The sequence below is a fragment of the Lolium rigidum genome, chromosome 2, assembly GCF_022539505.1.
Source record: "Lolium rigidum isolate FL_2022 chromosome 2, APGP_CSIRO_Lrig_0.1, whole genome shotgun sequence".
NCBI classification, from domain to species: Eukaryota; Viridiplantae; Streptophyta; class Magnoliopsida; order Poales; family Poaceae; genus Lolium; species Lolium rigidum.
In genome coordinates this window covers 76,414,110-76,428,529 of record NC_061509.1, presented here as the reverse complement: position 1 = coordinate 76,428,529, position 14,420 = coordinate 76,414,110, and the positions used below count along the sequence as shown (strand labels likewise).

Genomic DNA, 14,420 nt, shown 5'->3' with positions numbered 1-14,420 from the left:
CATGGCAATTTGAAGTTTGAGGTTTCCCACCCTCCTGTCTCCCCACGACTGCAGAAACGTCGCCAAGTTCCGGTAACAGGCATCAAGTTGTTGAGTAGTTGACTTTGAATCTTGTTGCAGCTTTAAAAACCTGAATAAGATCCTTTAGAGCCAATAATTGGTGTGGAGTGTGGACAAGCTTGTAGCACAAGAAGTGTCGTCAACGTACTAGACAATCGGAAATTCAGTTCGACGCATCAGCAATGGAGGGGTTAGTACCCCTACATCAACAAGCTAATAACCATTGTTTGAAGTAGGTTAGGTGTTGCCACAAATAGAATACGTGAAAAGGGATTGCATTGCCACACCCCTCCACGACACGAGAATATCCGCTTGTTAATAGCTCGCTATATTGCTATTATTGTTATGGGTATTACTAATTCTCAGTTAAATGAGTTAACTTTGATTTTAGTCAAGTGATGTCATCAAATTTTAGTTGCAGCCCACGCCGAAATTCATGACTAGCATGAATCACTAAGCAAATCTAACGGTCTAGGTATTTTTTCTTGCTGCAATCTAACTTGCAACAAAAAAAAAATAGTTGCAGCTTAATTTGCAACTCATAAGTGCAAAAGTGGCATGCAAATCTAATAGTGTTGAACTTGACCGAGAGGTAAGTTAATTCTCATTCAGCTGAGAATTAGCAAAACCGTATTATTAACGTAAACACACTTCAACCCATCCACCTTATATCCCTCAACCAAACAGAAAAAGGATGGTCCCATCCCATCCACGAAAACATGGATGATCATCTAATACCTATGAAGCCACACATTTTTTCATGGATTTTTCAGTTGCAAGTGAGCAAGGTTGCAACTATAAAAATATATTCAAACTGCTTCGTAATTCGTGCTAACGGTGGGTTGCAAATAGATTGCAACTGAGATTGATATTCGATGAGATCATTCTACTAATCACACCTGTAATTTTTTTTACCATGCATAAACCAAAATGATAGGCAAGCCACCAACCAATATGGGGGCATGTTTCCCACTACTCATCATGCTCTGACGCCAGCTACCATACGGAGGCCGGGATGTATATACCCCATGTAGCGTCAACGGCTCTTCGCTGGCATAAATAAAGCCGGTCATCACATCTCCATTTCCGTTAGATTTTCGCAACTCCTCCGTGACACGCCGCGGCCTCTCGGATAGCGGCGATGGCGTCAACCGGTGTCCCGTCTCCGGCGACAAAGTACTTCTGGGGAGACTCCCCGGAGCCCGACGAGTACTACGCCTCGCTGGGGCTGCGCCACAGCGAGTCCTACTACCAGTCACCCTGCGGCCGCCTCTTCACCCAATCCTTCCACCCGCTCTCGGCCGCGCACGACGGCGATGTGAAGGGTGTTGTGTTCATGACGCACGGATACGGCACCGACTCCTCCTGGCTCTTCCAGTACATCGCCATCAGCTATGCGCAGTGGGGGTACGCCGTGTTCTGCGCCGATGTCCTCGGCCACGGCCGCTCCGACGGCATCCACGGCTACGTCGGCGACATGGAGTCCGTCGCAAGGGCGTCGCTCTCCTTCTTCCTATCTGTACGGAAGACCACCGCCTACGCTCCGCTCCCCGCGTTCCTCCTAGGCGAGTCCATGGGCGGCGCCGCCACGCTGCTCATGTACCTCCGCTCCCCGCCGGATGCCGGGTGGACGGGGCTCATCTTCTTGGCGCCGCTGTTCGTCATCCCGGAGGAGATGTACCCGTCCCGCGTGCGACTGTTTCTCTACGGCCTCCTCCTTGGGTTCGCCGACACGTGGGCCGTGCTGCCGGACAACAATATTGGAGGCAAGGCGATCCGGGACCCGGAGAAGCTGAAGGTGGCCGGCTCGAACCCGAGGCGATATTGCGGCGCTCCGAGGGTGGGCACGATGCGGGAGCTGGCCCGCCTCACGGAACTGCTCCAAGAGAGCTTCGGGGAGGTGACGGCGCCGTTCCTGGCAGTGCACGGAACCGGCGACGTGGTCACCGCGCCGGAGGGGTCCAAGATGCTGTACGAGCGCGCGCCAAGCGAGGACAAGTCGCTCATCCTGTACGACGGAATGTGCCACGAGCTCATCACGGGGGAGACGGACGAGAACAGAGACCGCGTGCTCGCCGACTTGCGCGCATGGATCGACGAGCGCATCTGCCGCTACGGCAACGCCGCCGTCAGCACGCCGGCCTAGAACGGCAACACCAAGGAAGTGGCGATGGCCCGACGTAATCTCTGCGCATTTTCCCTTCCTTTCTTTCCTTCGTCTACAGTTCAGTGGAGATGATATTATTTGGGTTCCATTTGCCCTTAATGCTCTGAATTCTGAAACTTCTTTTTCGTGAGAGATTAAAGATCTGAATCTGACTATAACAGCAATAGTTCGATTAGTATTGCTTTCCCATCATTTTTGTTGAACATTCTCAGCCCTTTGGCGCCGTTGTAAGAGGAACAATTGCGTTTACCATTTTTGTTTTCTGACAAATTTCGTGCCGAAATTAACAAATGTTCGGATTTCATCAAGTTATAAGATGCTAAGACATGGTGCTCGGAGCAATCGTTGCTAGAGAGATTTACGATTTTCTCGTCATTTTGGTTGATGTCTATCTTAGATAGCAGTTGATTGATGAGTGCTCACAATTCATGATTTGTCGATGTTGGGGAAACCCTAGGCGCTGCTTTGGCTGCGAGGGGTGTCTCAATGCACTCGGAGGTGGTGGTCTTGCCAATGTTGGCTACTGCTCAAGGTGTGAGTCTCCGGGGCGCAATGTACGCCATCGCCAACACTCTCTAATCAACTCATTCTCAAGTTGGTCACACCAAACCACTAACTCGCTTCATCTTCTAGGCGCATGTAGTGGTTCGTTGGTCTGAGCAACTTTGGTTGTTGGTCGTGTTGTGGTGATTGTTGGGTGGCGTTGGCTGTGACGCGGTCTGGAGAGTCTGTGCCCCCACTTCTCGCCATTCTTGGGTTGAGGTTGGGCAAGGCGAGTTTGTCATTGTAGGAGTGCCTTGTAAGCCGAAAGGCATGTGTGAGGTTGTAGCCATTCTATGGCGTTTCTTGTCAGCTTAATACAATGACTTGTCAAAAAATAAAAAAGTTTGTTCAGGTCGCCTTGTGATCTCTTGTGTTAGCTAGAGTGGGTGTAGCTCTGTTATTCGAATCGTTGTTAGGCTTGGCTTCGTGTGTGCAGTTTCTGTGGATTTGACCTAGTTTTCGTAGGTTTTTGCTAGATTTTCTTCTAAAAATTAGATATTTTTCTTAATTAATAGGCAAGGTAATTTTTTTTGCCTTCGTTATAAAAGAAAAAACGCTACTCCCTCCTTCACAGTTTATTAGGCGCGCGCGTACCCCTAGGTCATCAAATTAACCTATATAATTTAAATTAAATAATACAAAAATTATATCATTAGAAAATAGAACATCTGAACTTTCTAATGATGTAATTTTTATAACATATAACTAATGCTAACTTGATCAAATTTGCGACCTAGGGGTACGCGCGTGCCTTATAAACTGTGAGAGAGGGAGTAACACGAGTTTCAGATCCGATCCAACTACCGAGCAGCCGATCATATGCCAAGTCTTCGGCGATTCAGAATTTCAGATCAGAAGAGAAATAAATAAATCACGAGCTCACGGCATGATTTTGTTCCAATTGGCAGCAAACAGAAAACATAAGTAAAACCATAACGAGAGATTTGTACGATCAGGGCGGCCAGGGCGTTGACCTCTTAACGGCAACGTCTAGAAGCATCTCTAGCGGTAGCACGCTCTTTAGAGCATCTCCACCGTGGAGTTTAAATAGACACCGCGGTCGGTAATGCTCTATCGAGGGAGTCAGCACATGCTTCTTAATTTGGGGAGATGTTGCACAGGCTGTGATGTTCATAAGAATCTCAAAAAAGCTTTAAATAAGTAAATATATAAAAAATAAACTGTGAAATTTCATTTAAATTTAGGATTATTTACAAAAGTTTGAATGAAACCTGAACTAGACTAGATTAAAATAAATCCTAATCTACTCGTCGTCGGTTAGAGCGCGCGACGAGCTTGTCTCGTCGTCGTTCTCCCCCTTTGCCGCCGCTCGACGTGCCCGCTTCTCCTCCCTTGCTTCGCGCGTCTGGCGGTGCAGCATGGCCACCGGTGATGCCAGAGCTTGCCGGCGGTGCTGCCCCCTTAGCGCTGCCTCCCATTGTCGAGACTCCTCATTTTTGGCGAGGCCTCACCGGCTCGCTTGCTCGCGGGCGGTCGCCTCGGCATGGCGTTGAGCGTTGAGCTCAAAAATCCTCTGTCGCTCGGCCTCCATGAGGATGCGACATGCCTCCTCCGTGGCGGCCCGCTAGCACGAGATTTCAACGGCGTGCTCTAAGTGGGCGTTGTTGATATACTCTAGCTCTTCCTCTGCGTGTTGAAGGAGCCCAAGATCGCCGCCTGCTCCGGGTCGCCGTGGAACGACTCCTCCTTGCCCCACTGCGCCCCTTCCTCCACTGCATCGGCATCTGCTTCTGCTTCAAACGCCTTGTTCCACTCGTCGAACTAGAAGTCGTCGGAGTCGTCGAAGTTGAAGTTCGGCAGCTCGGACTCGGCGCCAGGCTACGGCGGGGCCATAGGCTCTGGCTACGGTGGTGGTTGCGGCGCCCCTAGTGGCGTGCGGCCGCTCCGGGCTAGGTTCGAGTATGTGGTCGCTAGCCGGCGCGGATTGTTGTGGAGAGGCGAGTTCGAGGAGGTGAGGAGCTCAGCGGTGGTGGAGAGGCTAGTGCGGCGGAGCATAGAAGAGCGGCGGTGGAGAGGCTAGTGCGACGGAGGTGAGCGAGGAGGGCGCACGAAATAGGCGGTGGCGACCAAAGCGTCGCATTTACGACGGCGTCTGCTTCTGGAGAACCGATGGCTTAATTAATGACAACCTGTCGTAGAGCATACGAGGCATCGTATTTAAGGATGGATCCGGCTGTAGAGTCCCCGATATGCCGGTCCCGCCCTTAGAATCTGACGTGGCATTGTGCGCTGACGCGCCCGTTCGGCACCTCGTGCAAAGAGGCCGGTACGGGGTTACCGACGATTGTATTGAGTTGTAATCATACCTCTGATGCATGTATGATTATTTATGTTTCCAATATTACTCTGTCATGTGTTTTATGGAAGTGTGAAACCGTGGAGATCTGCGATATGCCTTGAAGCGGTGGCCACCGCCCGCCGGCATGGAGAGATCGATCGTGAGGCTGTGATCCGTCCAGGAGTTGCAACTTGGTAATAAGCCATGGGTTGATTGATCAAACTATCTTCTCTAATTTCATGGATAATTTGCTTTTACCAAACTACACTTTCCTTTCGTTTCTCTCTATTACTTTTACTGCTGAAGAAATCCGCGGGGAGAGAAGGTGTGCATGGGAACCCTAGCTCCCGCGTCTCCCCCGCGGGTGACCTAGGAGTTCCTGGCATCGCCCCCCTCTAGCCCCTCCCTAGCCCTCCCCCTCCTCCTCGACGTCCCTAGAGGAAGTCGTCGGGCAAAGCGCGGGTGGCACTGGCAGCGACGGCCCCTGCTCCCTCGTGCGGTCGCGACGATCCGGGTCTTCACGGTAGGTGACGGCGCCGTGTGGGTAGGGCGTGGCGGCGCGGCAGTGTGGTGGATTGGCGACTATGCGGTACCGTCGCGCTCGCGGCGGCGTCAACTCTCGGGAGCAGTTTCGGCAGTGGGCGGCATGAGCTTGAAGCGCGGCGGGCTGGTAGTGGACGTGGGCGTCGCGGGTGAAGCCCGACGCGGCAGGGCGCAGCCGGCAACGGCGTCCATCTGGCTCATCGCGATGGAGACCAAGCGAGGTGCGGGTGGTACTAATCGAGATCTTGGCCGCCTCGAGTCGGGTCGGGGCAGGGGTCGTGCACCTATTTCGAGCCCTTTCTTCTCCTCCCTGGATTTACAGGCGCCCGTAGCCTTGGGGCTATTGGGGTTTGATTCGGCCGGCGGTGTTCTTCCCGTGGGGCTGTGGTGGTGCAGTGGTCCGGCTTGCTCTTCGTTGGAATATTATGTCTTCTCAGTGGTATCCCTCGTGTCTGTTAGTTTGGCACTACTCAGAGCTGGGAATCCGGGGTGGCGGCCCTGGACAGTGGGAGTCTGGTGGGGTGGTGGGCGTGCCACGGGCTCTGGTTCTGGCCGATGTCCTCGGTCGTACGGGCAGCGTGGTACCGGCGGGCCGCGGGGTGTGGCAGCGGTATGGTGGTTGCTTTGGTGACTGCCGCTACCCTGTGAGGATGACAAAGTGCTTTCGCTGGTGGAAACCCTTTCCCTTTGGGCCATGATGGCGGCGTCTGCGGACATTGTTCCCTTCTTGAAGGCGTCACTGTGGCGGCACTTGGCCTCTCCGCATACTCAGTGTGAAGATCTAATATCCCCAAATCTGGTGGTAGCGACGCTTCTACGTCATGATCTTCTTGAAGATGCCACGTTGGAGTTCCCATGTCGTGCGACTCTCCGTTGTTTGGGTGGCGGAGGTCCTTTGTCTGCCCTCCTTGGCAAAGCTTTCTGCATGTTTTGCAGCCGCAGTGTTTCTCGTGGAGCGCTCCCTTGGTGTTACTCGCTGGTTTGTGAGCTCTATTGGTCGATTCCTGGTGGTGCTCGGCATCTAGTGGCGTCTGCGATGGTGGTGTTGTCTCGTTGGTTGCGGTTGTTGTCGGTTTGCCCGTGCTAGGGTGAGCACCGGTTCGACAACGTATCCCGCACTGCGTTTGCTCTTCGTCTTTGTAGACTGTAATAGCCGACTACTCGCATTTTCCGGCTGTAGCTATCTGGGTGGCCCTTGTTTTGTGTGTATGTGTGTGTGCAATGCTACCTCGTTTGTTGGATTCAGCATCTTGTACTTGTTTCGCCGCTGCAGGGCGTTATTAATTTAACGTCGGATATATGGCCTTTTATCTGAAAAAAAGAAGGTGTGCATGGCCGAGCTCATCGGGGAGCAAGCAGCACAGAGCTCTAAGGAAATGGTCGAACTTATGGAGAAAGTGGCTAATACACTGATGTTGGCGAGCTCAAAGTTAATGAATGTGTACTTCTTTTTTGAAATTTGTCTTTAATCTTTCACGGCTATGCTATTTTGTTTGCATGGTTTAAGGAGACAGAAATGTACACAATGCTGTTTACACCATTGAGTTGATATCTGCCAACAAAATAGATGAAACCAGATCAAATAGAACTGCAAGCTATTTACCCACTTACCTTTCTTCTGTTTCTTTCCTCGGTTTGTGCTGATTTTAGAATTATCAAAATAATTGTTAATTTTTTCATAACAATTTCCTGCAGGTTGCACCTTTATTTCGATAAAACTAAGCACCGGTGAGGAAATTTTTGAGACATGAAGCATTGGTTATTGATGCATAAGTGCACATGTAGATGTTATGGTGCTTTTAATTAAGTTTGCTTCCAAGAAGTGAAGATGCTTCTGTAATTCAAAAGTTCAGACATATATGCTTGCTTCAAGTGTTGTTCAAAATTGTTACGAAGGCTCTGAGTAATGCAACAAGCTCATTAATGGTTGCTAGAATGAATTCATTAAGGGGAGATTCATAGGTGATGAAGTGATGCTGCTGCACAAAATCTCAAAGAAACCAAATACAGGAAACAATAAGGTGTGATCTTGAAAATTGACTTTGAAGAAGCATATGACGAAGTTAACTGGGACTTTTTGTTTGATTGCCATATGTAGAAAGGTTTTAGACAAAAAATGTTGTCTCTGATGGCACTTTGAGTGTTAAAATTAATGATAGTTGCAGCTTCAAAAGGGTGAGACATGGTGACCCTTGTGCTCCTTGTTCAACATGGAAATTAATTTTTTGTCTGAAATGGTCTAGAATGCACAACAAGGTGGTTTAATCAGAGGTCTGGCAGAACATTTGATTGATATGGGGGATCTCCATTCTACAGTATGCAGATGATACAATCCTCTTTATCCAGGATGATCTGGGTAGTGTTATGAACTTGAAATTACTGCTCTATTTGTTTGAATCCATGTTTGGCTTAAAAAATCAACTTTAAGAAAAGTGAAGTGCTCTTGATTCAACCTGATGACAATAAATTACAGATGTATGTTGAACTATTTAACTGCCAAATTGGCAACTGGCTTATGAGATATATGGGGACTCTAGTGTGTGCCAGAAGAACAACTGTGGCTGAGATGACATTTGTGGAAGAAATAAAAAGGAAAATCGAATGGAAGGTTAGATGGGTAACACTATGTCTATTGGTGGCATGGTGACAAAAATTGATGTTTGTCTATCTAACAGTGCTATCTACAAGATGTCCTTGAGACTAATTCATAAAAGAAATATTGAAGGATTGGGAAACAACTCAATGGATTTCTATAGGCTCGCAATAGAGGGAAAAAAGAGATGCCACTTAGTCAGTTGGAATGTATGTAGATCCAGAAGCAAAGGAGGGTTAGGGATAAAAAATCTAACAAAATTTAATATTAGTTTCATGTCCAAATGGTGGTTGATGCTTGAAAAAGATAAAGGACCATGGAAAGATTTTATGTGGAGGAAATACTTGTCCAATTCCTGCTCCTTCTGAGCCAGCCATAAATAAAAAATTCTTCCTTGTGATCTGATATGCTTTATATTAAGAACATTTATTTTAGTGGGAGGAAAATGCAGATTGGTGATGGGACTAGAACCCACTTATGGGGTGATACATGTTGTAGTTTTACTCCTTTAAAAGGAAAAATCCCATGTCTCTTTGAGATCTGTAATGAGCAAGACCTAACTGTTTCTTGTTGTTGTCATAAGAAATGGTCGAAGATTTACTTTTATGAGATGGTTACCCATCGACTTGCATGATCAGATGAGAGGTTTGCACATAATTCTATGTTTCATTACCCTCTCATCCCAACCAGACATTCTTGTGTGGAAATGGACCCTGGATGACATGTTCAGTGTTAAACTGTCTACAAACAGCTGTGTAACAAAATTCTTGATAGATCTTTAAACATTCATGGAAAGCAAAAATTTCCTTAAAAATTAAGGTCTGGTTCTGGTTAATTTGGCACAATGCTATAGTTACTAAAGATAATATGACAAAAAAAGAAATGGGTGGGACATACAAAGTGCCAATTCTGTAAAAAAGAAGAGACTATTCACCACCTTTTCTTTAATTGTTCCACTCCCAAATATATTTGGAGCTATGTTGTAAGGACTATTGGTGCTACAAATAAACATGCTTTCTTCTCCCAATTTTTCTGGTGGTTCCCCCAGTTTCTCCCTGTCAGGCGCAACATCTCGATTTGGAAACTTGGCAATTTGGAAACCGTGCAACAAGTCATGTCTTCATGTCAAGTTAATCAAATCTCCTATTGATATAATCTGTTGTTCTGTTGTGTTTATGAAATATTGGGCAGTTCGAATGAAATTGCATATCAAGATTCTCTAAGAAGGGGTGTTGACAATTTGGTAGATGTGGCCATGACGGCATATTAAGCAAATCCCTCCTCACCCAATCTGGGTTTACTGAGTGCTAGTTCGTCCATCTTGCATCATGTTGATGATGATCAGACACATATTGACAATGCCTGAAGCTCGTGTTGAGGGCGATGCTGATATGTTCCTAGAAACTCCCAGGCCTATGTTTGGAGTCTCCTAGTTTGTTTAGTTTGGGAACTGCTTTATTGATTTTGTTCTTAATACCGCTAGTTCGTATTTCGGTTCTAGAACTTCTCCAAGTCAGGTTCTTCTAACGCTAGCTGTAGGCGGCGGTTTCCTTCTATACTTGCACCCGGATGCTTTTTGTTGCCTTTTTCCGTTATGCTTCATAATGGAAATCGGGTTCCACTGTGGTTCGGTGAAAAAGCAGTGCTTTCAAGTGACTACACACAGTAAAGCGAGGCCTATTTTTGAAGCATGAATCGCGATGACCTTTATGAGTGTAACATGATTTTGAAAAAACTCATCAATCGAGTAGTAGGAGATACATCGGAAGGAGGCCAATGGCTGACATTAATAGGAGTATCATACCAGAATTGTAACATTAACACACCAAATTTTGTGATGACATTCTCAAGCTTCTTTATTTCCCACATTGTTCTCTCTGCCATGCAGCACGGCCCAAGATGTTCTACCTGAAGATGGAAATGGTAGTTACGGGAGGTATATTTCTGGCCTATGGAGAATAATTTCAGCCAGTAATTTATTGGTTTGATGGAATTTGAAAGTCTATTCTACATGTGAATCCATACGTAGCTGCTGAGCTCTTCAACTATATTTTGTCACTATAAACGCATTTGGTTTATTGTTAGAATTTTTGCTAAACATGATGATTTTATCTATGTTTGATCAAAGGGAAATTTGCCCGGGTTAATGTGTGGGTGCTATTGACATATACTGATAATTTCCCCCGACTTCACTCTAGCACATAGTGGCACAAACAGCACTGCCTCCTTAACTGATACAATTTTTCCCTTCCATTTTCAGATCTTTTTTTTATCATGGAGATCTAATAATTGGATTTAGCTTTATATAGTTCTATGTTTTGTTATTTATGAGGAAAGAAATTTTTTTGACAATCAATACCACATATATTTATAGTAATAAATATTACATGATAGAGATACACGATTTACCTCTAACGATACAAAATAAAGTCTAAAAGATACTACGAAATCTTCGAGGTCTTTAAACTCTTTCTTCACGGACAGAATCTTGTACTTTCCTGAAGGCAGCCAAAGATAGATAATAAACCATGGACCTGTAAATACAAAAAAAAGTTTCTTTGAGCTGCAATGCCAAGGCTGCGTGCATGCGCACAACCGTTGAAGTGGTTAATCAACATCGGCAAGAGTACCATATACCTGAGATCAATCAGAATCTCCTGAAAGATAAAAACCTTATCATGAAAGTTCATGTTACAAAAATAGGAAGGATTTATAGAAGTTTATTTAGATGTTTGTTACTCCCTCCGTTCCTTTCTATAGTGCCTATTGTTTTTTGGCACGGAAATTAGCGCGAGCCATTTTTTCACACAAAACCCCCTAGCGATATCACATACAAAATAGGAAACTGAAAACAGATCTCAGAAATACATGACCAGATCGGTTTCTAGATTTTCTGGACTTGACCTAATCGGTGGAAGGAGTTCTTTGCAAAAAAAACATAGCTTTACTCTTATATTATGAAACAAATGCGAAAAAACAATAGGCATTATAGAAAGGAACGGAGGGAGTAACTTACATAATAAGCACATGAGTATGGTTCAAGTAGGGTGTCAATTGGTATCCTACCTAAATCTCACTTCTTGTGCATTCTGCTTTTCTAGTGTAAATTTTGACATCAAAGTTTAAATTAGAATTGGCAAAATACACTATACTTGAAATCTCACCGGGATCCCAACTTAGCACCGTAGGTTCAAGTATTTATGTTCACTTATTCTTTTTTTTTTGAACATTTCACTTATTCTTTTCTTAGAGCATCTCCAACAGAGGCTGTAAACTAGCGCTGCGCTAAAAAAACCGTCAATATACCGCGCCGAATTCGTTTTTCGTCCTCCAGCAGACGCTGTAAAATAGACCGCGCGGTAGTTTGCGCCATCCAAAGCGGTATATCTGGTGCGCCGGCTAGCGCGCGCTGTAAACTGGCACCGCGACTCTTCCCATCGCGCGAAGAAAAACGACTCTGGAATGTCGCCTGCCTCTCCGCGCAGCGACGGTGAGGAGGTCCGCCGGCCGCCCGTCCTTGCCCAGCCCTCCGCACTGCGACGACGAGGAGATCCGCCGACCCCCGCATCCTGGAGCTCCGCCCGTCGCGGTCGGCCTGCATGGCAGACGCGAGGGTGTGGCCGCCGTCCTCGTCCCGCAGCTTGACGAGGTCGCGAAGGTTGCAGGAGCCGGCCGCCGTCGGTCCGCCAGCGTGAAGCTCCGCCAGCATCTTCCCCTCCATCATCGGGAGAATCCTCCACTGGCCTGGCCTGGGCGTCCGCCGAGCTCCGCCTCCGCTTGCTTGCTGTAGCCTCAATCGATTGCTAGCCGCACGCGACACGGAATGGACTAATTCTGAATTGATTGCTAGCTTGCTCTCTCTGTTTGTTAGATCGATTGCTAGCTAGATGCGCCGTATAGTTCTGAATTTAATTGATTTTTCCAGATTTATTTATGTCCTATTTGATCTTGTTTGTTGTATGCATGTTGACGAAACTTGTTTATGGAGCTCTATTTTACAGCCTCTGGTGAAGTGTTGTTTTTGCCTTCCTTATTGCGCTGTAAAATAGAGCCTCTGCTGAAGCTCGCGTCAGCGTCGCGCGCTATATTCGGATTGAGCGCGCATTTTAGAGCCTCTGTTGGAGATGCTCTTAAGATGGACGGACGCGGTAAATCGCGTCTTTGTAGTCTAGTGATGTGGTATTTTGAGTCGTGACAGCCACCCGCACGTCGCAGGTCAGAACCAAACCCGGCTCCTCGTCCCCACCTATTCTAACTGATCACTGTTCAAGCCATCCCCGCCAACTAATTATTGAATTACGAAGGTGACACGCCATGGCCCAATATCGTCACCGACGACGGTCTGGGGCATGGGCTCTGACCCCAACCGCCCCACGGGAGGCCGGCGTATTCCGTCACCCGGCTCACCGGCAGCTAGCATAAAGAAGCTCACCGCATCTCGATTTTCGCACCTCGATCCTTTCTGACACGCCGTAGACTTCGACCGCCGCGATGGCGCCACCCGGAGCGCCACCCCCGGCGACAAAGTACTTCTGGGGCGACTCCCCGGAGCCTGACGAGCACTACGCCTCGCTGGGGCTGCGCCACACCGAGTCCTACTACCAGTCCCCCTGCGGCCGCCTCTTCACACACTCCTTCCACCCGCTCTCCGCCGCGCACGACGGCGACGTGAAGGCCGTCGTGTTCATGACGCACGGATACGGCTCCGACACCTCCTGGCTCTTCCAGTACATCGCCATCAGCTACGCACAGTGGGGGTACGCCGTGTACTGCGCCGACCTTCTCGGCCACGGCCGCTCCGACGGCGTCCACGGCTACCTCGGCGACATGGAGTCCGTAGCCAGGGCGTCCCTGTCCTTCTTCCTCTCCGTCCGGAAGACCACCGCCTACGCGCCGCTCCCGGCCTTCCTCCTCGGCGAGTCCATGGGCGGCGCCGCTACCCTGCTCATGTACCTCCGCTCCCCGCCGGACGCCGGGTGGACGGGGATCATCTTCTCCGGGCCGCTGTTCCTCATTCCGGAGAAGATGTACCCGTCCCGCCTGCGGCTGTTCCTCTACGGCCTCCTCCTCGGGTTCGCCGACACCTGGGCCGTGCTCCCGGACAAGAGGATGGTGGTCAAGGCGATCCGGGACCCGGAGAAGCTCAAGGTCATCGCGTCCAACCCGAGGCGGTATTGCGGCGCGCCGCGGGTGGGCACCATGCGGGAGCTGGCCCGCATCACGGAACTGCTCCAGGAGAGCTTCGGGGAGGTGACGGTGCCGTTCCTGGCGCTGCACGGCACCGACGACGGGGTCGCCGCGCCGGAGGGGTCCAAGATGCTGTACGAGCGCGCGTCGAGCGAGGACAAGTCGCTCATCCTGTACGAAGGGATGTACCACTCGCTCATCCAGGGGGAGCCTGACGAGAGCCGGGACCGCGTGCTCGCCGACATGCGCGCCTGGATCGACGAGCGCGTCCGCCGCTACGGCAGCGCCGCCGTCCCCGCACCGGCCTAGAGCACCACACAAACAAGGCGGCGATGGCCTGTGTGCACATTTTCTCTTTCTTTATTCTCTGCTTCATCTCGTAAAGTTCTACGGAGGTGATGTTATTTGTGTTCCATTTGCCCCTAATGATCTGAAAAATGGTGAAAGATTAAGGATCTGAATCTGATAACGGCAGCAATATTTCCATTAGTTTTTCATTTCCATCATTACTGTTCAATGTTGCGTGTCAGATAGTAAATTGCTTGCCAGACTTTACAAATGTTCAGACTTCACATCAAGTTATAATATGCTAAAATGAGTTGCAGGTCAGATCCAAGTACTGGCAGATCGTGATGTCCTTTTCTCGGCGATCCAGATCAGGGGCGCATGGCATATGATTGTGTTTCGATTGGCAGCGAATAGAAACTCATAATCATAAATAAACGACGAGAGAATCCCTTTGCGTGGAAGCAAAAGATCGCACATCGATTCTTACGTTCATCGCGGCTGGGACGGGTGGCCTCTCAACGGCAATGCCCAAATGTGGAAACTTGTGCGTTAGTAAAATTTGAGTTCCAATCATTTCAATATATTGTACTTCCTCCGTTTCAATATTGAATCGTGGATTTATCTTGATACATATATATGTACATATATATATTAGATATATATCTGCGACTCTTAATTTTAAAAGGGCACTATGAGAGAGCTGATTTTTAGGACACTATGATCTTTGGAGCATTTAGACA

The 14,420-nt window shown here is 48.3% G+C and overlaps 2 protein-coding genes across 2 annotated transcripts; both read left to right on the top strand.

Annotated features, from left to right (window-relative positions):
- The first annotated feature begins 1,201 nt into the window (after positions 1-1,201).
- Positions 1,202-2,206, top strand: LOC124689894 (caffeoylshikimate esterase-like). The gene has a single exon (XM_047223352.1). It carries the CDS (start codon positions 1,202-1,204, stop codon positions 2,204-2,206), a length of 1,005 nt encoding a protein of 334 aa, XP_047079308.1.
- A 10,490-nt stretch (positions 2,207-12,696) lies between these two features.
- Positions 12,697-13,701, top strand: LOC124689893 (caffeoylshikimate esterase-like). Its single transcript, XM_047223351.1, has one exon. The coding sequence runs from the start codon at positions 12,697-12,699 to the stop codon at positions 13,699-13,701; it is 1,005 nt and encodes a 334-aa protein (XP_047079307.1).
- Positions 13,702-14,420: the final 719 nt, after the last annotated feature.